Source organism: Ursus arctos, unplaced genomic scaffold (assembly GCF_023065955.2).
Source record: "Ursus arctos isolate Adak ecotype North America unplaced genomic scaffold, UrsArc2.0 scaffold_15, whole genome shotgun sequence".
NCBI lineage: Eukaryota > Metazoa > Chordata > Mammalia > Carnivora > Ursidae > Ursus > Ursus arctos.
The window spans coordinates 27,585,581-27,611,849 of NW_026622819.1; the positions used below are offsets into that span (position 1 = coordinate 27,585,581).

The 26,269-nt window shown below is 38.2% G+C and overlaps 1 protein-coding gene across 2 annotated transcripts in view; it reads right to left on the reverse strand.

Moving 5' to 3' along the window:
* Positions 1-593: 593 nt before the first annotated feature.
* RANBP3L (RAN binding protein 3 like) overlaps positions 594-26,269 on the reverse strand; it is a 45,910-nt gene continuing 20,234 nt past the window's right edge. Inside the window, exons 2-15 of one of the 2 annotated variants that reach the window (XM_026506820.4) lie at positions 22,311-22,369; positions 21,167-21,206; positions 20,584-20,661; positions 19,437-19,511; positions 17,749-17,820; positions 17,270-17,409; positions 14,501-14,604; positions 13,086-13,170; positions 10,411-10,513; positions 9,918-10,048; positions 8,244-8,364; positions 6,649-6,791; positions 3,021-3,210; positions 594-1,447 (exon numbers count right to left, since the gene is read on the reverse strand). In XM_026506820.4, the coding sequence (XP_026362605.1) occupies positions 1,404-1,447; positions 3,021-3,210; positions 6,649-6,791; positions 8,244-8,364; positions 9,918-10,048; positions 10,411-10,513; positions 13,086-13,170; positions 14,501-14,604; positions 17,270-17,409; positions 17,749-17,820; positions 19,437-19,511; positions 20,584-20,661; positions 21,167-21,206; positions 22,311-22,369 (1,385 nt within the window). In that variant the 3' untranslated portion in view covers positions 594-1,403. The remainder of the gene's footprint in view (positions 1,448-3,020; positions 3,211-6,648; positions 6,792-8,243; positions 8,365-9,917; positions 10,049-10,410; positions 10,514-13,085; positions 13,171-14,500; positions 14,605-17,269; positions 17,410-17,748; positions 17,821-19,436; positions 19,512-20,583; positions 20,662-21,166; positions 21,207-22,310; positions 22,370-26,269) is intronic. The other variant, XM_044387034.3, reaches the window with a different exon arrangement.

A 26,269-nucleotide genomic window follows, 5' to 3' on the forward strand; every position in this document is an offset into this window, starting at 1 on the left:
AAATGTATATGTTGAAGCCCTAACCCCCAATGTGATGGAATTTGGAGATGGGGCTTTGGGGGTAATTAGAGTTAGATAAGTTTATGGGGGCAGGGCCCTGGTCTAATGGTCTAATTAGCGCCCTTATGGGAAGAGACACTAGGGAGCTTGCTCTCTCTCTGCCTGGGCCCCCACAAAGAGGTCCTGTGAACACTCGAGGGAGGCAATGGCAGCAGCCTACAACCAAGAGCAGAGGCCTCAGAATAAACCCATTTTGTTGACCCTTTGATCTTCGACTTCTCAGCCTCTGGAACTGGGAGAAATGAATTTATACTGTTGAAGCTGCACGGTGTGCTATTTTGTTATGACACCCTGAGAAGACTAAGATGTCTCTCACAGGGGAATATTTAGGAATCACAATCAAAAGTCATTTTGAAGTCATGAGATGATCAAACTGGATTGGAAAAATGAAATATGGCTAGAAGCACTAATTTTTTGTGTAACTCATAAAGTGTTCTGAGGCAAATCTCAAAAGAGGAGCATCAAAACCTTTTTGCACAGTTGGTGAAATTATTACAGTCTACCACAATAATGGCATTGAAGAAAAAAATTCATTTGGGTATATATGAATGTATTTGTTTTTTAAAAAGGTCTCTATACAGCTACACCCGTTAGAATATTAATGACAATTTAATTACATAAAGCAAAGAACAAGTTAACATATTTTACTTTTTGGATACTTACTGTTTTGTTACATAGTTAATGTTCTTGTTCGTCCCTTCAACAACTATTGGAAGCTGAACTGGAGTCAAGCATATACAAGGTACAATGGATACAGGTCTAAGAACAATACTATCTTTAAAGGAATTCATACCATGAATGTATAATCTCATAGTATTAGTAAATCCAAAGGTTCAATGAAAATACACATTTCCCAGAAGAGAAACATGACTTCTTGAAATGTTAGCATGCAGTGATAGTGCTTTGGAAGAAATGACTGGAAATCTTGTAAAATATTTGTTTTATGACCAGACAATGTACGACTGAAAAAATATTTTAGTTGGATATTTATCAAATCCAGCAATTTATTTTGACTATTATAGCCACCAATGTGATGAATAGTCCAAATTATCAAATCCTATTCTAAATTAGCTTCTTCAAAAATGATAAATTTTGAACTTCCAAAGTCCACGTATTTCTTAAATTCTGTCATTTTCTCCACAATAATCAGAATGTAAAACCTTGCAATTATTAGACTATATAAGAGAAAAATCTTAATTGCAACAGATTATCTTTCGTGAACTTTGCTATAAAAACTCTTCAAGGAATGAATAGGATCTTCTCATTTAGTTAGGATGGCTTAGTGTTTTCGGTAAGGTGACCAATCTTTTTGTAGATGTTGTCACGTTTATAGTAGATAGCGCTCATGAACAGGCAACCGACTGTCTGTGGGTCCACCTAGAAGGATCTGTGATATAAATTTAAAATATTATAAAATGTTATATTCAGATTAGATTTAATATCAAACACATGAATATGCTTACTGTGAGGAAATGCAATATATAGAATATACATTTTATACGTAATAGTTGGAAATGTTGCTAATTTTAAACATGATATTTCAGATAATTAAACCCTTCCTTAATTCACAGGCAACAAAATTTTTTTTAAAAAAATGGACTTTTTATTGCTTTCCTAACAGTTTAGCATTTGTATGCAACACCTCCTGGAGTAAGTACTAAGTGAAAAGGGAAAAATAGCAGAGGAAGGGTGGGTCCATATGATTGACATTTACTTTGCAGTATTTCCATTGTTTCTCATCTTATACGAAATAGTTGCATATTACTCTTTCCTAAAATGGAATATAATAAAATATAGACTTCCTAAGTGTGACTGTTGTTGATGAATTTTACCATTGAATCCTGTTTTGAGTTAACATTTCTAATGGATAACAGTTCATTTTCTAATAGACCCCATTTCATTGACAATATAAACAATATAAAAGATAATTTTATTTATACATCTCACACATTTTAAAGAATAAGAAACCATTTGTTTAATAGAGACAAGAAAAATCATTCACTTAGTTCTCTGGCTCACTGAGTCACACAGTTTATAATCCTCACCTGCATATTTTGTGCATTTTTCTTCTTGATTACATTTTTAGTATTAGGCAAGGGAAGATATTTCATCAAGTTTTGCACATATACTTTGATAGATTCTTAAATTACGTACGATTAAGTTACCTTTAAGATTCAAAATGATTAAAAGTTGGAAAAATGCTTGCTAACACACTGTCTTTGTAATATGTTACTCAGTTCTCTGTAGAGCCGAATTCAGGCCTCAATGAAACTATTACTGAAAATACGTGGCACCATTTAAATAACAAAGCCGGGATTATTATTTCCTTGACACTGCTTCTCTCTAAAAATAATAATAAATTTTTTTGTACCTTTAAATCTACTCATCAGGACAAGCATTGAAACCTAAAAATCTGCTAACTACTGGTCCCACTTTAACTTTGCTCAATTCATGAATCCTGACACAATAAAAAAAAATAATACTGTTTGTCCTAGACAAAAAAAGTCCTTGAGAATAAAGCAGTCAAATTCCAAAAAGGAGATAAATAGGAGTTTCAGTATTTCAAGCCAGATTTGCCTGGTGGGCTCCATCGTAATGTGCTTTTACCTTTATATTTATAATTTCTTCTACTATAGGCAATAATAGGAAAATGAGAGCAAGTGAAGAGAAATATGAATAAATGGGTTAGTTTCAGTGTATCAGTGTAAGACTTTATAGTATTAAATTTATGTGCAAATGACATATGGGCATCACAATGAGGATGACTTTTGTAAAATCCTAATGAAGGCCACATATAGAAGACAATGATTTCCAAACCTATTTCTTCTGATCCCAAAGAGCTAGGACTCTAATTCCCATCCACTTCAAAGAGATTAGTTGCACCTTACAAAAATCTATTTCATGTATTAGGATTGTGCAGATTTCTTTCTTATGCCACTGACCTAAGAAAAGTTATTTACCTGATCTATTTTTAGTGACTTGGATGAAATCATCCTCATCCTCATCACAGCTTTCGCAGTTTAATGGTTGGAGGATTGTTTCTGACTGGCTTTCAGCTTGATTTACACCTTTCTGTTTATCGAAGCTCCGAAGTGCAATGAGCCGATGGTGTATTGCGGCATACAGACATCCTGTGTCTTTGGCGCTGGCCTGCATCAGGAATATTAAGTTGTTAAGAATATAAATAGAGGCATCTGGGTGGCTCAGTCAGTTAAGCAGGTGACTCCTGATTTCAGCTCAGGTCATGATCTCAGGGTCATGAGATCAAGCCGCGTGTGGGGCTGTGTGTGCTCAGGGTGAGTCTGCTTGATATTCTCTCTCCCCTTCTCCCTCATCCCTCCTCCGCCCTCTCTCTCTCTCAAAATAAAGAAGTAAATAAAATCTTAAGAGTATAAATAACTTAATAATAGCTACATTTTAGAGATTTTTAATCTTCCACTATTAATAAGGAAGGAATTATATGGCATAAATCTAGGATATAAATAACCCTAAAAATCAAAGAGTAAAAAGCCATTCATCTTGAAGCAAATTGAATCCGAAAGTGGATAATTTTATAACAGGTCCCAATTTGTGCATTTTAAACTGAGAAATGAAATTTTGTGATTTAAAATTTCTATTTGAATTTAAGACTTCTTCCTCCACTATTTTACACTGTAGAAAATTGGAAGGTGGATGAAAAAAGACCCCCATTTCCTTTTCATGACTGTGTTTGGACATCTCCTGCAAGCCTCACAGCTCAGTGGAAAAGCAGAGCTCATGAGAGCAATCTATAATATCGCATTGTAGTTCAGTGCACTGTCCCTTGTGCCACAGAGCCACCCTATGACATTGTATCAGAAACACATTAGAAGTCTTTGCTCTCAGTACTTTTCTGTGCTGTTTTTATGGAGGCTGTTAATATAAAAAAATGATGGTAACAATAACATTGGTATAACAGTTATGGTTGCTACATTCTTTTTTATTGAATCCTTGCAATAAAACCATGAGTGAATTATTTATTTCATTTATATTAGCAAAAGCACCCAGCACAAGTATTCAATATATACTCATTTCCCACATCCCTCTGCAGATTAAGAGATTAAGGATCAGAAAGGTACAATGACTTGCTTGAGCGTACATGGCTAGTCAGTAAATTGGCTGGGCTCGGATCCCAGATCTTGGTCATCAAAGTCAGGGCTCTTTTAAGGTAACATGGCAGTGGTTCACATTTTTGTATCTTTGCACAATTTCAAAGAGAATCTAGGTAAATTATTCTCTTTGCTAACCCTCCAGAAAGCTGTCTTACTTCTCAAAGTCAGGAACTGAGAGCTGAACAAACTACATGCCAACTTTTTGGGAGAAGGGTCTTAAATTGTATTTTTTCATTTGCACATTCATAAGTTCCCTTAATTACTTTGGGGGGAAAGTAACTATAAGTTAAATAAATTTTTTAAAAGATTTTATTTATTTATTTCACAGAGATAGAGACAGTCAGCAAGAGAGGGAACACAAGCAGGGGGAGTGGGAGAGGAAGAAGCAGGCTCATAGCGGAAGAGCCTGATGTGGGGCTCGATCCCACAACACCGGGATCATGCCCTGAGCCGAAGGCAGACGCTCAACTGCTGTGCTACCCAGGCGCCCCTAAATAAAATATTTTTGTTCCTCATATTGTGCTAAATATTATATATTAGATGTTGAGAAAATAATTGACAACTCTTGACTGATTTAATTTTTTTACATTATGTGCAAAGTTATAATTTTTCTTTAGTAAGTGAATAAGTATTGAAAGAGTATTTGGAATTGAAATATAAATACTACTCTGCCACCTTGACTTTCTAACATTAAAATTTAAATATGTCTTCCACTAGTCGATATATCCATTCAGATATATTCATTCAAGAAATTCAGAACAAGAAATTAAAAATAAAATCACGATGATGTATTTTTTGAATAACAAATTTTCAATGCTTAAAAAAATTATAACTCCCAGGAAGTACCATAAGAAAATGCTGGTGAGAATGAAAATTGATTCAGTCTTTCTGAAGAGAAATTTGTCAAGACAAGTCAAACGTTATCCCAAGAAAACTAACATGTATGTACACAGAGAATTCCCCACATCTTTCTTGCAGAATTTATAATAATGAAAGACAGTAAATTACTTAAGTATTTAACAAAGTGGAATTAATGGAATAAATTAGGGTGCATAATAGAATTTTCACCTGTTGAAAGAATTTTTAAAGAATGAACTATTTAATGACAGGAAAATACTCATTTTCATTGATGAGTGAAAAGGTTACATATGTGTACTTACTTCATAATCAAATATTAGTGTTCTAATCTATTCAACCACTTTATTAAGTATATTATTATATTGATTTTGCAGATGAATAAATTCAAGTTAAGGAATCTAAATAGCCTGCCTGCAGATGATGCCGTTTGTCTAGTACAGACACGTGTACGCACACACATATATGCTAAATATAAGACAAAAATGTTGGTAGGGACCATCCCTGGGAATGGAATTCGGGGTGATTTTTATTTGCATTTGGTTTGCTTATCTCTAGCAGATATCCTACAATTTATGGAGTCAGCGTGGGTCACAAATAGTGAACAGCGGAATTCCATCTTAGCTAATGGTCTCAATCTCACTATCAGGGGCAGACAGGCCTTCCTCGCTCCAAGCCAGGGGATCCAGCCTGGCAGAGTATCAAGGATTGTCTCCCTAAATGGTCAACAGCCTTTGGGCATTATCTTACTCTAACATCTCAATACTCAACATCACTTACACCTAACAGTGCCCTTACCGGTAGTTAATAAAACCTTTGGTTTTTCATCATTGGGTACTTGGAAACTTTTTTTCCCATTACTCTATGGGAGCTAATTCACTTGTATTGTTACCTTCTGCCTGAGTCACTTGAGTATGCAGTCTTTTCCAGTCTTCCGGGTCTCAGCCCATGTAGGAAACCTAGCCTTTTTTCTGGTCTGATCCCTGCCAGCTCTCTCTCTTTTGTGCCTGAATCTTGCATTTGAGGTCAAACATTCCTGCTGCCAGGAACAGCTAAGACTGCACTCCCATCCTGTTACCTTGGAGACTGACTCATGTCCAGAATTGGAATTTGCTGTTGGACTGGTTGTTTTAACTTACTAGCCTTGTGTTTTTCCATTTCTCACTGGTTCCTTTCCAGTGATCTCAAAGCCTTCTCAGTTTCGGCATTCAGTATAAGCACTGGGCTGTGTATTCCACTGGACTCCTAGGAGCCAATCTTGACAACAGTCTCTTTGGTAACTTAGTAAGATCATTGACATAATTTCAATGGTAAAGAAAAATGTGGAGGTTTGAAGCATATATCAATACCAACATCTTGGGACATATACCAATTGATTACTATAGATTTTGGTATTAATCTGTAAATTGCATATAAAATTTGGGTCTTATATTGAACTGTAAATAACCAAAATGAATGGCTGAGGTTTGTTTTTTGGTTTTGGGGGGGGGTTGTTTGTTTTTTTGCCAGTGGTGCAGGTTACAATGAAATTAAACAAATTAGCAATTGCAGAGATCTAGAAATATAGTAGGATAATTAATAATCACTGAAATTTGTTACTTACCTGAATTAAAAACACTTTGATGCTATAGTCTTCTAAATCAGTAGCTGTTATTCGCAAATTTTTGTGGTTCGCTCTTTGAATCTCCATTTGAGCCCAGAGTTTGCTATTGAGAATCAGCCTCAGGCTGCCTTGATTGCGCATAACTAAAATAGAAAAGTGAGTATATAAGACTACAGAACAGTTGATTCCTTGACCTTCCTGGGGAATTTGCCATTTTTGAAAGCAAAGTAAATCTTACAGTTGTTTTTCAGACTGTATTTTCACTATTACGTTGTAATTTGGCTTGATTATAAGTTGTTTTTCAAATTGAGCTTCATTATGTTGGAGGACTATTCTTAGCTTAAAAGCTGGAATTATTTTTTTACTATAATATTCAAAAATGATGAAAATTTTAGAACTCCTTTGAGGATCTAGTAGTCTGAAGAATATTTATCCAAGAATTGTTTATAATGGAGAAAACTTGGCTTTAGGCATTCAAAAAATGGAATTAGCTAAGTAAATGATGACATGGCTATTCAAGATATCTATTCAAGATAATATTATGAACCCATTAAGAATTGGGAAGAAAGGTGACAACTGATGTGGAAAGGTGATCATAGTATACCATATAGAAAGTAAAATCAGGTTACCCAGCATGTAAACACCATGCATCACAAATTTTGGCAGGCAGTGGAAAGAGTGGCATTGAACAAGAGTAGAAAACAACTAGCACCTGCCTTGGGAATAATACTTGGTTGGGTTATTTAGGAACCTATTTGCCAGTTATAGAACTTTTAGTCTGAATTCTATTCCTTACTGGTTCCTTGAGCTTGATATCTGAAGCTCAGTAAACATCCATATATGTGGATCCAACTTCTACCAATGGTCCCCTCCACAGCGTTGACTGCCCAGGGTTGACCAGCAAACCCTCCCACACCGTGCGGGGTGCTCACTTTCAGTTTGGGCCTCTGAACAACACACAGTGTGTCTTTTCGGATGCCAAAAACTTTCCGAGTATTCCAGTTTGACTGACTCGAGATTCTCACCATCACTCTGGATGTCAGTAACCACACACAGGATTCAATAACCACACCCCTTTATTTCCTAGGAAACTGACCCTTCATCTCAACCCACACGCCATGTTTAGAATGCCAAGAATAAACGATAGGGCAAATATTCTCTTTTAGAAAAACTATTTATCCTTCAAAAATAATGTCATCATATGGCTTTAAATAATACGGAGATTACTACTGAGGTGTGTACTGGGCTCACTCATAGGTGCTTAAATGCGTTATCTCACTGAATTCTCACAATTGCTCAATAAGTCAGGGAGTACTAGTCTCCCTGTTTGAAACTGATATAAGTAGGGCAAGGAGAGATTAAGTACCTCATCCAAGGTCACTGGTTAGTCAGTGATAGAGGCAGAACCAGAACCTGTGTAGTCTGACACCAGAGCCTGCTCTAAACAGGACGCTGCTAATAGTACATTCAAAACAACATTGTTTTCAACAGTCTGGTTTGTTGACTCTTTGATAACATCTCCAGAAAATGATGTGTACCTACTGGCAAATTTTACTCTGAGAAATAGTGGGTTGCTTTACAAAATGATTCCTTACTTAGTCTTGAGTGGAATGTTCCACAGTTACTGCTTGCTGTGTCATTCAGCCTCAGAGCTCCTCTGCCCCTTTCAATCCAGGACTGTGTTGTTTTGTTGAATATAAAAAGCTTGCAGTTGATCTAAAGAACAATTTTTTAAATGTCAAATATATAAAAAAAAATTTCAAAGTGATTTCTTTCTTATGCTGTAACACTTCTCTTTGTCTGATTTTACCAGAATAACCTCTGTTAATGATTTGTAAACCAGCTTTAAAAATTTATTTAACTTTTAAAACATGCAATTTTTGAATAGTTCAAATATCAAAAAGCAAAAAGATGTACAAAATGGAAAGTCCTGGGGCGCCTGGGTGGCACAGCGGTTAAGCGTCTGCCTTCGGCTCAGGGCGTGATCCCGGCATTGTGGGATCGAGCCCCACATCAGGCTCTTCCGCTGTGAGCCTGCTTCTTCCTCTCCCACTCCCCCTGGTTGTGTTCCCTCGCTGGCTGTCTCTATCTCTGTCGAATAAATAAATAAAATCTTTAAAAAAAAAAAATGGAAAGTCCTTCCCAACCCTGCTTCTCCATCTGTCAATTTCCACCCCCTGCAACAGGTGACCGCTGTTGCTAATATTTTTTTATCCTTCTAGAGATATTTGTATGTATATACATGTTGATACATATGTCCCTTACTTTTTCTATAAGTGGTAGAATACTACACATACTTTCTGCATTGTGCTTTTTCACTTAACAATATATTTATAGGTACCAACTTTTAAATGAAATTTAATGTTATTTGAGCTATGTAACTTACGTGAAAGTAAAGGAATAGTGAAACTATTTGCATGCTTAAAATTTTTTGAGGAATACAGCATCAGAAGTAGGATGTGATACCAGAGTACCGTAGTATAATTTAATGCTTTTAAATGTTACTGTGTACAAGAATCACCCAGATGACTTGTTAAAAATATAGCATGCCAGGACCTCAAGCAATTACCTCACTTAATCTCAGTTTAATCTGATCTGAGAGTTGTGCTTGGAAACACACTTGATAGTAAATGTGTAGTAAATCATGGGAGAAGAGAAGAGAAATGGAAAGATTTGGGGGTAAAAGCAGATGGAGAAAGAGAAAGGGAAATCTGCACTCTGTTGGAAAACGATTAGGTCATAGTGATTACGTTTCATGTGCCTTGACTGATCGCTAGGCCACCCAACATTCAAATCCTATGTATGATACTGTATACTACATCTGTGAAAGTCTTGCTTTGTATAAAATCCAAAACTTTTTTAAAAGAACTTTTCAAAGAAAAACAGATTTTTTTTTTATTATCTTGAACTGAAATCTATTCATCTTATCATTTAAAAATGTCCAGGGTGAGTAGAACTTTTAAATCATAGGATGATGCACTGATTATAGAAGTAGGCACGAAAAGTATAAAACAGGTCTGTAGCTGTTTTAAGACAGGGTGTCTGGCTGTCTTCTTTCTAAGAGACTAATGTGAATGGTTGTAAACCCAATAATCCATCTTCCTGAAATTTACATATACTAACGTATGAATACAACAAAATATTGGCTTAGTCTTTGGAAGCCTCTCACATTTTTATGGAAGCAGCTCTGTCTTCATGAAAACGACACTTCTGCCTTTATTTTTAAAGGTGTTCCTGCTGCCAGAAAGAGCAACGTGTGATATACAGACCTTTAACACATTATGTTCTGCTTCCTCTCCTGTTACAACATCAATTTTCTCCAGCAAGCATTTGGGTGATGGCTTAGAAGAGAAAGCAGCAGCTGATTCAATTAGGGATATATTTTTAATAGAGTCTGTGCCTAAGAAAAAATTGGGGGAGAAGACACGTGAAAGACCCCATTTTCTCTACTGTACAAGCTCTTTATTGTCCCCATTAATATACATGTCTACTTCGCTTTTTATAACCATGACTGTTTCCCAAAAAGTGAAACTACTCGAGTTTAGATAAATCTCTTTAATGATTTCTCATATCCTCAAGTAAAAAAATGTTTAAGCTTATGTATCATATGACCATACTTGTATGCTTTAATCTCAACCAAAAATTTTTAAAGCACTGTGTTATTGATTTTGTATTGTATAGATATTAAACAAATGACATGGAAAAACAGGAAATGAACTAGTTGAATCAAATTTTTTTTTTTACAAATGACATAATTCTTACTTGAATTTGGAGAGTTGACAAGAAGTTCTAGAGTGGATTTGAATGGTTTTTCCTTGGTGTAGGCGTCATTTTCGAGTTGAGATCGGGTGAGATGCTGCGTCTCCTAGGTGAGGGATAAAGATATGTTACTGAATCGTATCCCTATATATTTGTAGTAAGCCAGAAGCTACCTTTTTTTCTTCTACTTCAACACGGCAAACAAACTCTAGTGCTGTGCTTTTGTTAGGGGCTCCCTATGTGCTGAGCAGGGAAATCCTATCATGGGAGGACCTTGGTCCTGATGATGAGGAAGCGTAATCTAGTTACCACCAGCCTGCTTCAGATGGGCTCTCGTTCCAGGGACAAGGGGAGGAGGTTTAGAGACCCGAAAGGGGTCACAGCTGTTCCGCGCTGCACCCAGACTAACCTGATGCCTGGAAGGAGATGCAACTCTCATCTCGGTTTCAAGGTCTTTCGATATTCCCAGCAGTCCACTTCCTATCCAACATAATCATACAAGCTACCCAGCGAACCCACTCGCTGTCTCAGAGCTCATCTTCATTTTCCCTCTAAGACCCTTTCTGCCCACAATCTCTTTTAAGGCTGCACACCTAGGGCCCTGCACAGGGGCTGTAAATCAAGACCTGTGAAGAAAGACTGAGCAATTGCCAGGCCATGTGTGATCCTGGAGAGGCCCCTGAAGAACAGGGGGAGTCAGAACAGTACTTCAGAACTTGGGTTTCTGAACTCAAAATTCTTCCACATAATTTAACTGGATATTTTAAGATAATTCTGTTAAAATTGGTAGAGATGGGTGTGATTATTTCCATTTTAAGAAAATAAACAGGAAGGCACAGAAAGTTTCATGACTCACTGGAACAGCACACGGTCAGCAAACAAGGCAGGAGGGCATTCTGACCCCCAGATCACAAGGTCGCGGGATTATAGGATTAAGCAGAGGACGAATACAAGGGACAACTACTGCTCCTGCTAGTCTAGGATGTTATCAAAGAGACAGGAAGCTCAGTTTCCTTTGCAAGCCAGACTGAAAGTGCCCATAGGAAATGTACACAAATACCTCCTCAAACCACATTTCTAATCCCAACTGGAGCTCATGTGCTCAGATCTGTCTCTGCCTCCCCTTAGATGACAAACACCTCCAGAGCACAGTGTCTCCCTTTCGCTTTGCAGAACCACTCCCCCAGGTGTTTTTCAATCCCGGCTGTACATTCAAATCACCTGACACCTAGCCTCACCCACAGAGACTCTGATCTAATCGGTTTGGGGAGATGCCCGGGCACATGAAATCCTTTAGAGGCTCACCAGATGATTGTTATTATGCAGCCAAACTTGAGACCAACACCAGCGCTTTCGATATCATAAGAACACAAAACATGCTTGTGAAGTTGAATTGAATGTTAAAGTTGATCCTTGGGAGGATTGGAAAGTATTTTATTTGTGTCTGTGACATCTTACAGAAGCTGTGGCTAGCCTAGTGCCAAATTTAGGAGTAAACAATGGGGAAGAAATGTGCCTAAAGGTATCGCCTAGAACTTCGCTCTGGAAGTTGGTCCATTCTGGTTCAGATCCAAAGATGTGGGTCAACAGCTCTAGAACTGTGGAGTTGCCCTTCATCTTGAGAGTGACAGAGGGTGTCCCCAAGCTAAAAAGCTGTGACACTACTCTTGGGATTTGGGGTTTAGCCCGAGGCGGGTGTAGAATAAACCAAGTCTTAAAAATGGACCATTTGTGAAAGCCCTAAAAAACTTGAAATAGGCCTCATGAATTGGTCCTTTGTCATTCTGAGCCTCTATGCAGGTTTTAATATCTGTGTAGCCTCCTCTGGATCTTTGATGTCACTGGTAGTCCTAATGCACGCTAGCTGTGGAGGGCAGAGCGGCAGCCGCCTCATGGAGGAGGACGCCCAGTAAATAGGGATGCTGGTAATACTCCTTAGGGGTTTCCACGTGGCAAGTATGTTTCCCTAGGCAATAGAGTACTATGATTTTCCTCTTAAAGCCTGCAAAAAAAAAAAAGTTATGATAATGTTTTTCACTGTAAAAGCTTGAAGGGGAGGGTTGGGGTTAACAAGAAAAAATTGGCAAATGATTTTAAGTGCATCTCGTTACGAAAAATGCTATAAAAAACCTGAAAGTAGGGGCGCCTGGGTGGCACAGCGGTTAAGCGTCTGCCTTCGGCTCAGGGCGTGATCCCAGCATTCTGGGATCGAGCCCCACATCAGGCTCCTCCGCTATGAGCCTGCTTCTTCCTCTCCCACTCCCCCTGCTTGTGTTTCCTCTCTCGCTGGCTGTCTCTATCTCTGTCAAATAAATAAATACAATCTTTAAAAAAAAAAAACCCTGATAGTAAAATATCATTACCAGTTAAGTTCATCTATTGCAGATAATTCTGGGATTTCCTTGGGTACCTTGGGTGTAAAACATGTCAAAGAACTATTTAATATTTCTCATCAGTAATGATGTTATAATTATACAATTCCCTTCCTCTGTGGGTTCCTGCCCATTATTCTAACAACTGGAACTTACTTCCCAGGAGAATCTTTCCGGTTAAAGAAAGAAACGTGCCCTTGAACTCAGGAGTTAAAGTATGCTCCAATTTAACATTGTTTTAATTAATTTGCCTCCAGAAACTCGAAGTGACAGCTTTTATAATAGAAACATTCGCCAAATTCTTACCAGAACTCTTTCTACCATGTTTTCTCCAAACACGAAATCAGAACTGCAGCTTTTAAAAGAATACTTATCTTCCTTTGGTTGACATCTAAGGAAAAGAAATGAACATTTGCTACTGGAAATATATGGATAAAGCCATGTTAGACCTCAGCACATGAAATAATTAGGTGATTTAACAGATTTATGTAAGGCATAAAAACATCTGCTAACTCTTGTTCATCTGCAGTTACTGAGAAATGAGGGAAAATTTGAGGTTCTCCCAGGGATGAGATTGAAAATATTTGACAGCTGTGACAGCAGTAGTTGAGACCAGTCCAAACACACGTCATGCCCATCACTGTTCAGGCTGTGTGATCAACCAGGGGCTGCCCAGACCTTATCTTCTTGCTTTTGCAGCACAGCCTCTTCAATCTCTCATTTCTTCTGTCCTCTTCCCCAAGTGGCCAATGCTCTCAGCCACCAGAGGTCTCCAGAGCAAAAGCACAGCCAATCTATCTGGAGTTATACTTGAGTGTGCTTCTGTTTAATTTGGGTTTTTCTCCTCCTGGAAATTTTGTTGTTGTTGTTGTTAAAAGTGTTTTGCATGATGAGAAACTCAAAGATATGCCGCTCTCTATCTGTAGGCCAATGTGCTCTGGGGTCCCCACTGCACCCCCAGTGTGCACCGTACGTAAGTGCTGTGGTACCTACGTGGGCCCTAATCATGTGAGTCTGGTTAGGTCTATGGCTCATTTTCATCTTCCTTCAGATCAAACATGCCTTCATTGCTGATGATATCGGTAAATACTAATTTTCACATTTATACTGCTTTCTTTGTTGTCTAACCAGTGCATGTCAATAAATAAGGAATAACACCAAAAATAATGAAAAATGGTGGGGGTGGGGGGGAAGAACACCAGAGAAGGGGGAGGCTAATCTAGCAGCCACAAAATTAATTCCTAACTAAATAAAAATTTAGCTGTACGTTTTTGAAATATTCTCACCCAAGTCAACGAAACAATGGAGATAATCCAATATTAATAATGATAATCTTTAAATATTACAGATGTTTTGAAAAGCATTTTAAACTTGTGTCCTTTATAGAACACAATAGAAACCTTAGCAATTTGGGGTACATGGGCAGCTCAGTCAGTTAAGTGTCTGCCTTTGGCTCAGGTCATGATCCCAGCGTCCTGGGATCAAGCCCCACATCGGGCTCCCTGCTCAGTGTCAGGGGGGGAGTCTGCCTCTCTCTCTCTATCTGCCTCTCCCCCAGCTCATGCTCTCTCTCTCGCAAATAAATAAGATCTTAAAAAAAAAAAGAAATCTTAGCAATTTATCTGTGTAGTATCAGAGAGCTATTTTCCATAAATGATTAAAATGATAAAAGAAAGCAAGCATAAAAGGGTGTCCTTTCTGTGTCCTCATCATTAAATTACCCTACTGATGTTGCACGTGAACAATTCTGGTTGGTAGTCAGCGGGACTGAAATTCTGGCACTTGGTAAATTTTCACTCAGCAAGCAGGAGTTCCCCTCAGAAATCTGAAAGAAAGGAAATCCATCAGAAAGTTCCTTTCAGTTGCCTGAAGGAAAGAGCATCAGACAAGGAAACATAGTTACAGTTAAATGTATTGAGAAGTTACTATGTTCAAGTACCACCCCAAGCATTTTGCGTACATTACCTCATTTACTCCTCACAACATCTCTGTATAGGTTGTACGTCTATTATCCACATTGTATAATTTACAGAAGAGTAAACTGACCTAACGAGTTTAAATAACTTGGCTAGGATTGGGCAACCAGGAATGGGGCTGACCTCAGAGCCAGGGTCCGTCTGACATCAGGGACAGTACCCTTCTCCATCATATTCAGAAATCCCACCTCTTTTTTTACTTTTATCCTTTTAGCCACATGGAGTTCTCATTTTTAGCTTCGCAAATATATCCTTCAGGACTCTTTAATCCTGAAAACACCCCAAGAGCTTCACCAGCACGGCCACCATATGTTCGAGGAAATGCCATTCATCTCTTCATCTAAAAATTTTCCACTGGTTAACTTAGTCAACTAGTTACTCTGATGTGTATGCAAATGTACATTACCTGATTAATGTATAAATGAAGGCGTGGGCAATTTTAGAACTGGAAGGAGCCCTATAAATGATCTGATCTAGTATCTCCAATGTTTTCCGAACACCTCCCTTCACCCAGCGGGGGTTTGCAAATGCATTGCAAGGAATTCATATCTTTCAAGGTCTGTTTCCACTTTAATTTTATATCAATCTATAAAAATAATTCTGAGCATTTTTCCCTTTATAAGAGGATTTGGAAGCTGAGAAATGTGTATGAAGAGAATATATGTTGTTGGTTAGCAAAGATCAAAGTGCATGCTCATGACTCAGTCACTCAGATGATTCATCTCTCAGCCAGGATGGTAGTTTTTACTCTTATGTACTCAAAACAGTTTTTATTAGGCATGTATTGTTTAAATCGTACATAATAAGTGACCATTGATGAATGACAGTGAATAAAAATTGCTCTGATTTTAAATACAAGTCATTAAGGAATATGAAAATAATAGTTCTATGAAATTCACCTAGAGATAATTTTCACTAGATCTATAAATTACATTATTTTGCCAGTGTTCTTACATTTCATTTTATATAGTGTGTCTTTAAATCTTCAAAGGTCATTACTAGAGAAAATTCAATAATGGGCATATACAGTTGAGCTGTTCACTAATTAGGAAAAAGTGCCATTCATAGATTTGATGGATTTATCCAAGAAGAAATGTTTACAATTACCCCAAAATTTCTCTTAATCTTTACCATTTAGAAAGAAAATACAAGAAAAATATTAATAAATTTAATTTTAAAATACATAATGCCATATTTCAATAAGCCATGCCAAAGAAGAAATATTGATTTACTTTTTATATCATAACATGTAACAAAAAATTTAATCTATAATTTATAGTACATTCTGTTCCCAAATCATATGCAATATAATAACCTTTTAGAAATTAGTCCACACATCCATACTTTTTCTTACATACCTTAACACAAATTAAACAACATGCATCACTTATTAAATGGATAAAAGTGAGAATTTATGTAATATGGTTATGATTATTATGTTATATTTAAATGAAACCTTTTAATAATCTACTGATTTGAAATTTAAAACATGTTTTACTTAAAAATCACACCATATACCATGCAGAAATAATGAAATGATTTTTAAAATTCACAATGAGTCTCATGAGATCATATCTTACAAAGAAAAAGGTTTGGAATTACAAAAATGTTGTCAAATGCTGACCAAGTTCAACTCTCTCACTTCACTGATAGAAAGAGAAGATTGAGTGCTTTGTCCAAGAATGTAAGCATAAGTTAGATACGGGCAGAGGTAGGATTAGTACTGATCTGATTTTTTTTCACTGCATTGATGAAATGACTGGTGTTTTTAATTTCCATGTGTCACTCTCTTTGTATGGAAAAAGAAAACGAAACAGGTGACCAACCCTTAACCTGGAAACGAATGAAGGATGGAATTACTCTGAAAATCTTGGGTGCCATTCCTCTCAAGCATTGGCTTCTGGAAGACACAGCAACAGAATATCCCCAAACCCACACCTTCATGGCTTGAGCAAAATGACAATCTCCCTAGAAAGGCCCACAGTGAGGGATTCGCCACCCACAACCATTGGAAGGGAGACTTCTCTGTCTTCAGAAGCTTCCCCAACCCTCCCAATTCCCTACTCTGTGTAAGTAGTTCCCTGCTCCCATTATCCATGAAGATGGGTCTGGATGGATCCCCGTTGTGACCTAAACTGGCAAAGCCACGCTGGGACGTAGACCAGCTGGGGATGCAGGAAACTCCTGTTCCTTTTTTGACGTGTGGCTCCTGGTCCCGGCCACCTCATTGCTCCCCCTGATCTCATGTGGGATTGGTGCACTGAGAGCCCAGAGGTTTCTCCCATAAGGGACTCCACTTTACAGCTTAGGGGAGACCACATAACTAGTTCCTAGGAACAACTTTAATAAGGTCACCGAAGGCTGTTTGCTACCTGGGTGTTTCCCCAGCCCGACAGCTGCTTCAGCAACAGAACAGAAGTCAGGCAGCCCCCGACTCTGAACGTAGGGCCCACACAATCTACTAAATGAAAGATGGAGAATTGATGGCAGTCCCGCCATAGGAGGTTTTCTTACCTTATTTTTTGTTTTTTCCTTAGCCTTGCAGGATTCCAAGGTATTGTGTCCAAATGTTTTTCTTACTTTGTCACACTTTTGAGCTTGCGGTGGTTGCAAAATAGCAGGTCTTAGAACATGTTCAGAATGTTTCACAGGACCTTAAAGGAACAGAATTAAAGTGTTGATGTATCTTTAGTGAAATACTTCTTCCTCCATATTTTTGATTAATTTAATGTTTATTTTCTAAAATCATCACTAAATGAGGGATTAATGTTAACCGATCAATGTCAAAATAGCCAGTGAATTGCTTAGTGATTACTTCTGCCTTAGCTTTTAGCCAATACCTATTCATTTTGATCACGGGACTTGGCTTACCAAATTTGTTTTCTCATGTTTTGTCGCTCAGCCCTACCTCCATACTCCAACATACACACGACAAATTAAAATATAAATGGTAAAATGTAAAATTTCAGAGGTTCTTGTAATAAACTACATACCTTGTTCTGTACTGTTCATATCCACATTCCTTTGCACGAGAGCTGATGTCATAAAAACATTGTTTTTCTTCACTGTAAGAAAAAATATTTAGCAAATTTTATATCTGAGAGTTTCTACCCAATTCGGGTTTTAACAGTCCTGTAGTACACTCACCAGTAGATGTCGCTGTTGGCACTAACAACTGTAGGCAGCGCGCTGAGAAGGCAGTCCGCTAAAAATGGGTGATGGCCTTGAGTTTTGCCACATAGTTCGTTTACTTTCAGAAATTTAAGTGAAAATCGGCCCACTAATGGAATAGGCACTCTTCTTTAGAATCATGAAAATGAGGACTGAAATGAGTACAGATTATAAAATCTGATGGTAGTGAACCCTCTGTGTGCATTAATATGTATTTCTTACAAAATATTACAAACTATTAGCAAATTCTGCCACTTTCCCCACTCTAGGGATACCTACAGAGAGAGATCACCTGTCACGCTAGGTGATTTTTCTGTGAAGTGTACTGGTGGGGTAAGACTATGGTGGTGGCTGCAAGTATAGGAGGATTATTATACCTTTCAAAGAGATCACCCACCTCTTGGCTGCAAATTGCAGAAACAGCAACTTTTGAGCATTGAATTAATAGAAATGAGAAAAGTATAAGAATTGCTTCTTCTAATATTAAAACGTATTATAAATGTTGGGGTAGAATTGCTTCTCTAATTCAAAGTTCAATTAAATGCTTTATGATCTTTATTATTAAAAACCAGCAACAAATGGGCTATATCAAATTGTACTATTTTTCTCCTTTCCAACACCACCAACATTCCACACGACATAAAATGGAATGGTACTTACTGATATCAATGTTCCTTTATTTAGTCTTTTTGTGTGTGTATGTCTAACTTAAAATACTAATGAATCGAAGCAGTTATTCAGATAACTTCAGCCATTCCTTCACTTTATGCACAAATGCAATAAAATAAATTCTCTAGGACTAGGACCCCCCTATTTCTCTTAATGTCTGTAACTTGTCAGTCAGGTTTAAAGGGGATATATTGAGCTTGAAAGTATTTCTTCTGTATCTGGGCAGTTGGTTGTTCAGTAGAAGTGAAAAATGAAAAGAATATAAAATCATAATTTTAATGTAATGTTCCAACCATTTCAAATATTTTATAATGATAAAATAGATTTACTTAGCAAAGCACTACAAGTTTCAAATAAAAAGAAATGTTTTAATTAGTGAAAAGTTTAAAAGGAATCATATTCTAAAAAAAATAAAAGGAATCAGCGTCTAAACCTTAGGATATTCACCTAAAGCATAAACTTTAGAATAAGAATTTAAAGCATAGCTGTATATTTTGAGTACTATATATATTATAAACTGTACAGATGAACAATGAGTAAAATAAAGCGAGTTATCTTATGGAGCTGCCTTACATAACATATTGCTGTCATAAACATGAATTCCTTAAACACATCATCAAGTTCAAAATTTCTGGCAAAAATAAACAGATACACTGTCTAGATTTGTGGAGCTGGAATTCTTAAGGCATTCTTCTAATCATACTTTGCTAAGGCTTCTATTTTATTTGCCACTAAAATGCCAGCATTTTATAGTAGCTGAGTAAGAAAGCTCAACATCAATGAGAATGGATTTTGGAAAAGTCAGAGCATCAGGCTCGAGGTTCTGGAAGCTGTTTATTACCTGGCCCAGAAGGGGGGAAGGTCAGGAGGTTGGTGAAGGACGATGATCTCATTCGATTCTGGGACAAGGTGGACGCTAGAAGCAAATTGCAAACTGAAGTCAGTGAAAAAGTGGGTTTTTGTGTTTCTTTCGAGTTGGACTTTTGCTGTTTCAGAAAAATTTCTGTATCACTAACTTAGAAAAGGTTTTATATTTTTTATCATTAGAAACAAAATGTGCCTGTGGTGAGAATTATAAAGTAATTTCTATTCGATTCAATAAATATGGGAGTGCTCACCGTGTGTAAGACACTATCAGGCATGAGGATGACCTCAGGGAAGGCACAGTGGAGAAAATAGGCATGCACCGAGATCGCCGTCTTACAAGGCGGAGGGCAATGCGGTCACGTATAAAAGGAATCACAGAGGGCTTGGAGTGTAGAAGAGAGGCAAACAGAGTTACTGGTTTACTCAGAAAACAGTATATGATGAAGTTCTTAACGTGTTCTTTTCAAGGCAGACATCTATTTGTTTAAGTAGATGGTAACTCAGGGAGAAATGTCGGTTTCCTCTAATTAATACCTAATGCATACTTAATGCAGACCCTTTGGAAACACAACAGAATGCAGAGTGGGTGGGAAACCCCCAATCACCTGTTACCCAATTACCTAAGATAACTGCTACTGACATTATGGCTGATGTTCTTTCCATCTTTTATCCAATGTTGATAAATCAAATTATTTATTTATTTATTTATTTATTTATTATTTTTTTGATAAATCGAATTTTTTCTTAAAGATTTTATTCATTCATTCGACAGAGAGAGACAGCCAGCGAGAGAGGGATCACAAGCAGGGGGAGTGGGAGAGGAAGAAGCAGGCTCCCAGCAGAAGAGCCTGATGTGGGGCTTGATCCCAGAACGCCGGGACCACACCCTGAGCCGAAGGCAGATGTTTAACGACTGCGCCACCCAGGCGCCCCTGATAAATCGAATTTTTAAATAGCGACTCACTTTACAATCCCTCTTATAGACTGCTTTATACAACAACTGAATATAAGCATTCTCCAACGGGTAGAGTTTTCAACATTTCCATTTGAAAAGTTTCTCAGTAATTCCACACTCAGAGAAAACATAACAGTGAACAGCCAACCGTGAGGTCTGTACCTACCTCCTGGGGACTGAGGATCTGTGGTATGAGAAGTAAAAGATGAAGACCGTACACGCTTTCTTAGAAAACCATGGCATTCTGCAAGAAATTCAACATGACGGGTAAAATTGCTGGCGATAACAACTGATCCTCAAGCCAAGACATGGAAGGATAAACAGAATTACCTTTTGCCTACATGGGTCATCATCTGCTAACATGTTAACCCCTGAAGCCCAAGTTTAAAGGCTGGGGTTAATAGCTTGGTGATTGTAAAGCCATAGGCATATCACCCTCGTAGGAAACACTTAGAAACAAGCGGCTTCGGCAAGAAACTGCATATGAATGATGGATGACACTGTGCAGACAATGTGTTTGATAGGTTGAGACCCAGGCAATGGAGAAACAAGGGACCTTAGCGTTGCTAACGTCAGTGTTCTCAGGACCTACGTGTCATCTTTCAAAACAAAAGCCAGTTTATTTTGGTGTTTAAACAGAAGCAAAACCATGAAGTTTTACCCAGTTCTTGCCACATGCCAAAATACTTGTGCCTGCTTATTTTCTTTGTCTGAAGGTTGGTTTTGAAATACAGGATGTAAGTCATTACCATGCTCTGCTGCTTCGTTCCCCGGGTCTTCTGCACGTCTCTGGAAGGAAACAAAGCTGCCAATGAGAGCTGAGTGTTTGCTGTTTTTACGTCAGAATTCTACCCGTCACTTCAGAAGAGAATTCTCAAAAGCCAGCTCTATTCAGCTAGGCCCGGACAAAGCCACTCACCTTTACTCCTTTACTCACTAGGCATATATTCAAGACAAAGCAAAGTCTTAGTCTTAGCAGTTTTGTATTTCAGTGACTGCAAAACCCCTTGTCGGAACTTGTTTAAAAGGAAGATTTTGAAACACCAGCTCTCAAGATCTGGAGTGGTTGGCCTGGGGTGGGGCCCAGGAAACTGCCTTTTAGACCAGGGCTTGGGGGTTGAGCTTCTCTTTACTGAGTTTTGTGGGCAGTCGGTAAATGACTTGCATAAGCAGGACCGAGTAACAGGAAAATACTAATCAAGCTGAAGTGGGAAAGCTACTAATCTTATCGTTGGTCTTTCAAAGCAGGTGGTTTTATCTGATGCAGGGTCCTTAAGATCCCTTTTAAATCAAGCATCGCAGTTTAGAACTTATTTTATCCGCAGTTTTAAGTGAGGTCAGCGGTGGAGACCTGCAGCCAGGAGTCTTGACCCTGCTAACCTCTTTCAGTCCCGCCCCTTTCCAAGTCACTCCAAAATACCCTATAATTTTGGTAAAGATGGCATGTTATTCATAGCTTCAAGACAAGGCAGGCCTCTGGCCTCCCATTTAGACCAAACTGCTGCCAGTAAAAAGCTACTATATAAATATTCTAGAGCCACTACTCCGCTAAGGGAAAAGCAAGAGGAAAAAGTAAGGCAACCATGACATCATTCAGCACCACTAGTTTCTTGAAACATCAGTTTCTTTGTCAAAGTAAAACTCAAACAAAGAAAATGAACTTGAGGGGCGCCTGGGTGGCGCAGCGGTTAAGCGTCTGCCTTCGGCTCAGGGCGTGATCCCGGCGTTATGGGATCAAGCCCCACATCAGGCTCCTCTGCTGGGAGCCTGCTTCTTCCTCTCCCACTCCCCCTGCTTGTGTTCCCTCTCTCGCTGGCTGTCTCTATCTCTGTTGAATAAATAAATAAAGTCTTTAAAAAAAAAAAAAAAGAAAGAAAATGAACTTGATCTTACCTTAAAAGTTTGTTCTCTCTTTGCAAAAACGAATATGGGTTGAGCAATGACAGATTTTTCTGTACAAGAAAGAACAGGCAAAAAGTCAAACTCTATAGGGACATTTCTAACACCAGCTAAGAATATTTGAGGGTTTTTGGTTTCATTTTGTATTTTTCCTGCCTTTGGGTAAAATCCAAACTGCTTTTACATGGACACTATAACTTGCGTATTTACAAATGATTTTAACAGTTAATTACAGAAATAAATACTTGGGGAAAGCAATAATAATGTGTTTCCACAAATAGTGAGATCATCCCATTAAAAGAGCACACTTTAAGTGTTTAGGGAAAACAAAGTATAATTACCTGCGTTTAGAATATCATTAGGACATCATGATTACCATCTTTGCTTTTAGCATGAAAAATTGCAAGGGGTGAAAAAATCTCATCTAAGAATAGTTCTACTTGGGTTGGATCTCAAGGTAAAAATGGTATAGATGTATTGCATTCCATCCTTAGAATGATCCAGAAATAATCCGTATTTCCTTGATTGGGGTAGTCATAGACTAAGCCGTGTTTTCAGTATTTAGACTAGGAATCAGTCTTAGTCTTTTGTCTTCAGCCCTGCTGACCTTATTAATCTTTTATATTTTCCTATCTTAGGTAAGACAACAGAGAGAAACTCATTTATTCTAGGGTATAAATGAGTGATAACAGCTTTAAATATCAGCACTCCAGAATTCTTAGGGAAAATGACATGTTTGTTAAAAGCCTGGGCCCTCGAGTTAGGTACACATGTGTGTAGCACTAATACTTGGGGAAATAATATGCTTGTACCTTTAGTTTCTTCATCTGAAAAGAAAATGAAGATTATAGCAGTACTTACCTCACAGAGTTTATGGGACGATTAAATGAATTTTTGGATATAATTACTTAGATTTTTACAAGACCAAAGAAGAAAGGAGAAAAAAATCTTTAAGGAAAGGATATTAAATATGTGGCATGCCACCAACCACCATTCCAAAACTCTTAGCTGACATTGCCAACTTATGACAATTTCTCCTTTCTTTCTTTCTTTCTTTCTTTCTTTCTTTCTTTCTTTCTTTCTTTCTTTCTTTCTTTCTTTTTTCTTTCTTCCTTCCTTCCTTCCTTCCTTCCTTCCTTCCTTCCTTTTTCTTTCTTCCTTCCTTTTTCTTTCTTTCTTTCTTTCTTTCTTTCTTTCTTTCTTTCTTTCTTTCTTCCTTTTTTCTTTCTTTCTTCTTTCTTTCTTTCTTTCTTTCTTCCTTTTTTCTTTCTTTCTTTCTTTCTTTCTTTCTTTCTTTCTTTCTTTCTTTCTTTCTTTCTTTCTTTCTTTCTTTTCTTCTCTCCCTCTTCCTTCCTTCCTTCCTTCCTTCCTTCCTTCCTTCCTTCCTTCCTTCCTTCCTTCTTTCTCTTTAAATTGAAGTATAAACGACAACACTTTCTTAATGAGCCCAAATATGACCTCAGAATTTTTCTCATAATAGGTTTCCAGCAGCCATTACCAATATATTGTCCTGGCGTACAAGCTGAGGTATTTTGCCATCCCTGGGCTGAAATAAATAAAACTCTTACCGAGGAGTTTCTACGAACTACCAATTACATTTTTTTTATATGCCAGAAAGGGGTTCGCCAGTTCCCCAAAACTAATCCCATAAGAGAGTGTCAAAACTCTGCCAGACCATCCTTGCCAAACTCCTGGGCCCTGTGACCTTGGGTACTTTCTTTCAGTCCAGTGAGGTAAACTGTTCACTTTTTCATGCAAGTGCTTACCACACTGTCTGCCCTTGGAGCTGAGCGAGCCCCAGCAGAAAATGCTCAAGAACATATTGGCGTTCCCATCCATATTAACTATAGCTCAATTCTTTGTTTCTTCTTGAACAAGCTCCTCTTCCAGCAATTACATTAGATTTAAGAAATGAGAACTCTAGTGACTTTGAAAAAAAATAGTCTTTGTGAACGTTCAGGGGAATACTTATGAATTAGAGTTATAAATTGGCCTCTTCCAAACTGGACTTAGGATAGTTATGCCTCAAATAACTTGAGGAGGTCTCATCCTAGACAAAGGACATGTTGACTTTCCCTTGATCAAAACATTCAGCTGAACACAGGCAAAAGCAATCTTCCATGCAGCATTAAGAAGGAAATCACAAAGAGCTACTTGCAGCTTGGAGGACATATGATAAGTAAGTACATCACTTTTATTCATTAATTCAATGAATATTTATGGAGCATGTTTTTTGTGCCAGCCACTGTGCTACTATGTAGGCATACATCGTCTGATTGAAGGCATAGTAGCCTCAGCACAGCCACCTTCTCTCCCTGACACTGCCCAGCATGGTGCTTGGAAAGCAGAGACTCTCCATACCTCCTCCTCCATCTGGAGTCTCCCAAGCAACACTTTTGGCTCCAAAGACAACGCCAAAAGTAAGCATTTATCAAGCCATCAGATCCATAACAATGTTCTTACTTGATCCAGTAGGAAAGTTTCAAAATAAAACCAAGGTTCTTATGATTTTATATTTTTAAATTTGTCCTTTTTTCTTTCCGATGGATTCATAATCAATCCATTTATTCAAAAAATGTGTATTGAGGGTTGACTGTGCAAGATGAGGCTGAAGGTGAGCGAATATAAACTTCTTTTGCTCCTCTTCTAGTATGTACCATAATTTCCCCTCCCCCAATTTTATGTGCACTGTAAGGCCTTGTCCCTGCTGTTTATTTCCATATGTTTAATTGACAGTCTCTGACAACCTGCTTCATCTAGGAAAGTAGCTGGAGGATTTTCTTAATAAATCATCTCAGAGAAGGACTGTCAAATGGATCTATGGAGCCAAAAGCAGATCCAGAAGAGGAGGAAGACCCTGAACACGGAGTACCATTGACTCAGAGTCCCAGTGGGGGGGGGGGGGGCATCGCCAGGGGCCCCATTTCTGCTGCATGGTTTCTCCCACGTAGAGTCCTGCAGACCGCCTCTTTGCTGCATTGGGAGTGTAGGAAAGGGGAAAACCGAGTTGTCCACGCTGGATAGAACCAGGCTACTCGAGCCAGGGCCAGAAAGGTTATGGAAACAGTGTTGGCAGGAAAGACAGTGGTTACAACCCCCCTGCAGAGGGGCAGGCTCTGCCAAATGGGTCACTTCTTAATTGCTACCAGGACTGGAATTATCCACTTGGACCCAGGCCCTGGCAAGCCCTGCATTTTCCTCTCCCCTTCTTCCTGGACCTATCCACATGTCTGCCACATCCTCTTCTCTAATTTCTTCTCCTTGTGCACTCTTATCCCAGTCTCCAATACTGTTCTTTATGCCCCTGCCTCTTTGACTTGTGTCCAGCTCTGGGACTGGTCAAAGCATGGATTTTGGAGCTCTGAAGTCGAATAGTCCTAGAGCTGTTTTTTGAGTTTTTTAAAAAATCACTCTAAGCGTCAGCTTTATCACCTCTCTCTGTATATATTTTTAAAAGTCTGTCATGAGGTTTGAGGCCATATACGCATATGGGAGCTCCTGGTACAGCTTCCTCTTCAAACCTGTTCCGAACAGAGCAGAACCTCATCTAGCTAGCTAGCTATCATCTGTCTATGTATGTATCCATTCATCCGTTCTCCATCTAAGCACACATCTCCTAGCTAGCTAGCTATCATCTGTCTATGTATGTATCCATTCATCCGTTCTCCATATAAGCACACATCTCCTAGCTAGCTAGCTATCATCTGTCTATGTATCCATTCATCCGTTCTCCATCTAAGCACACATCTCCTAGCTAGCTAGCTATCATCTGTCTATGTATGTATCCATTCATCCGTTCTCCATATAAGCACACATCTCCTAGCTAGCTAGCTATCATCTGTCTATGTATCCATTCATCCGTTCTCCATCTAAGCACACATCTCCTAGCTAGCTAGCTATCATCTGTCTATGTATGTATCCATTCATCCGTTCTCCATCTAAGCACACATCTC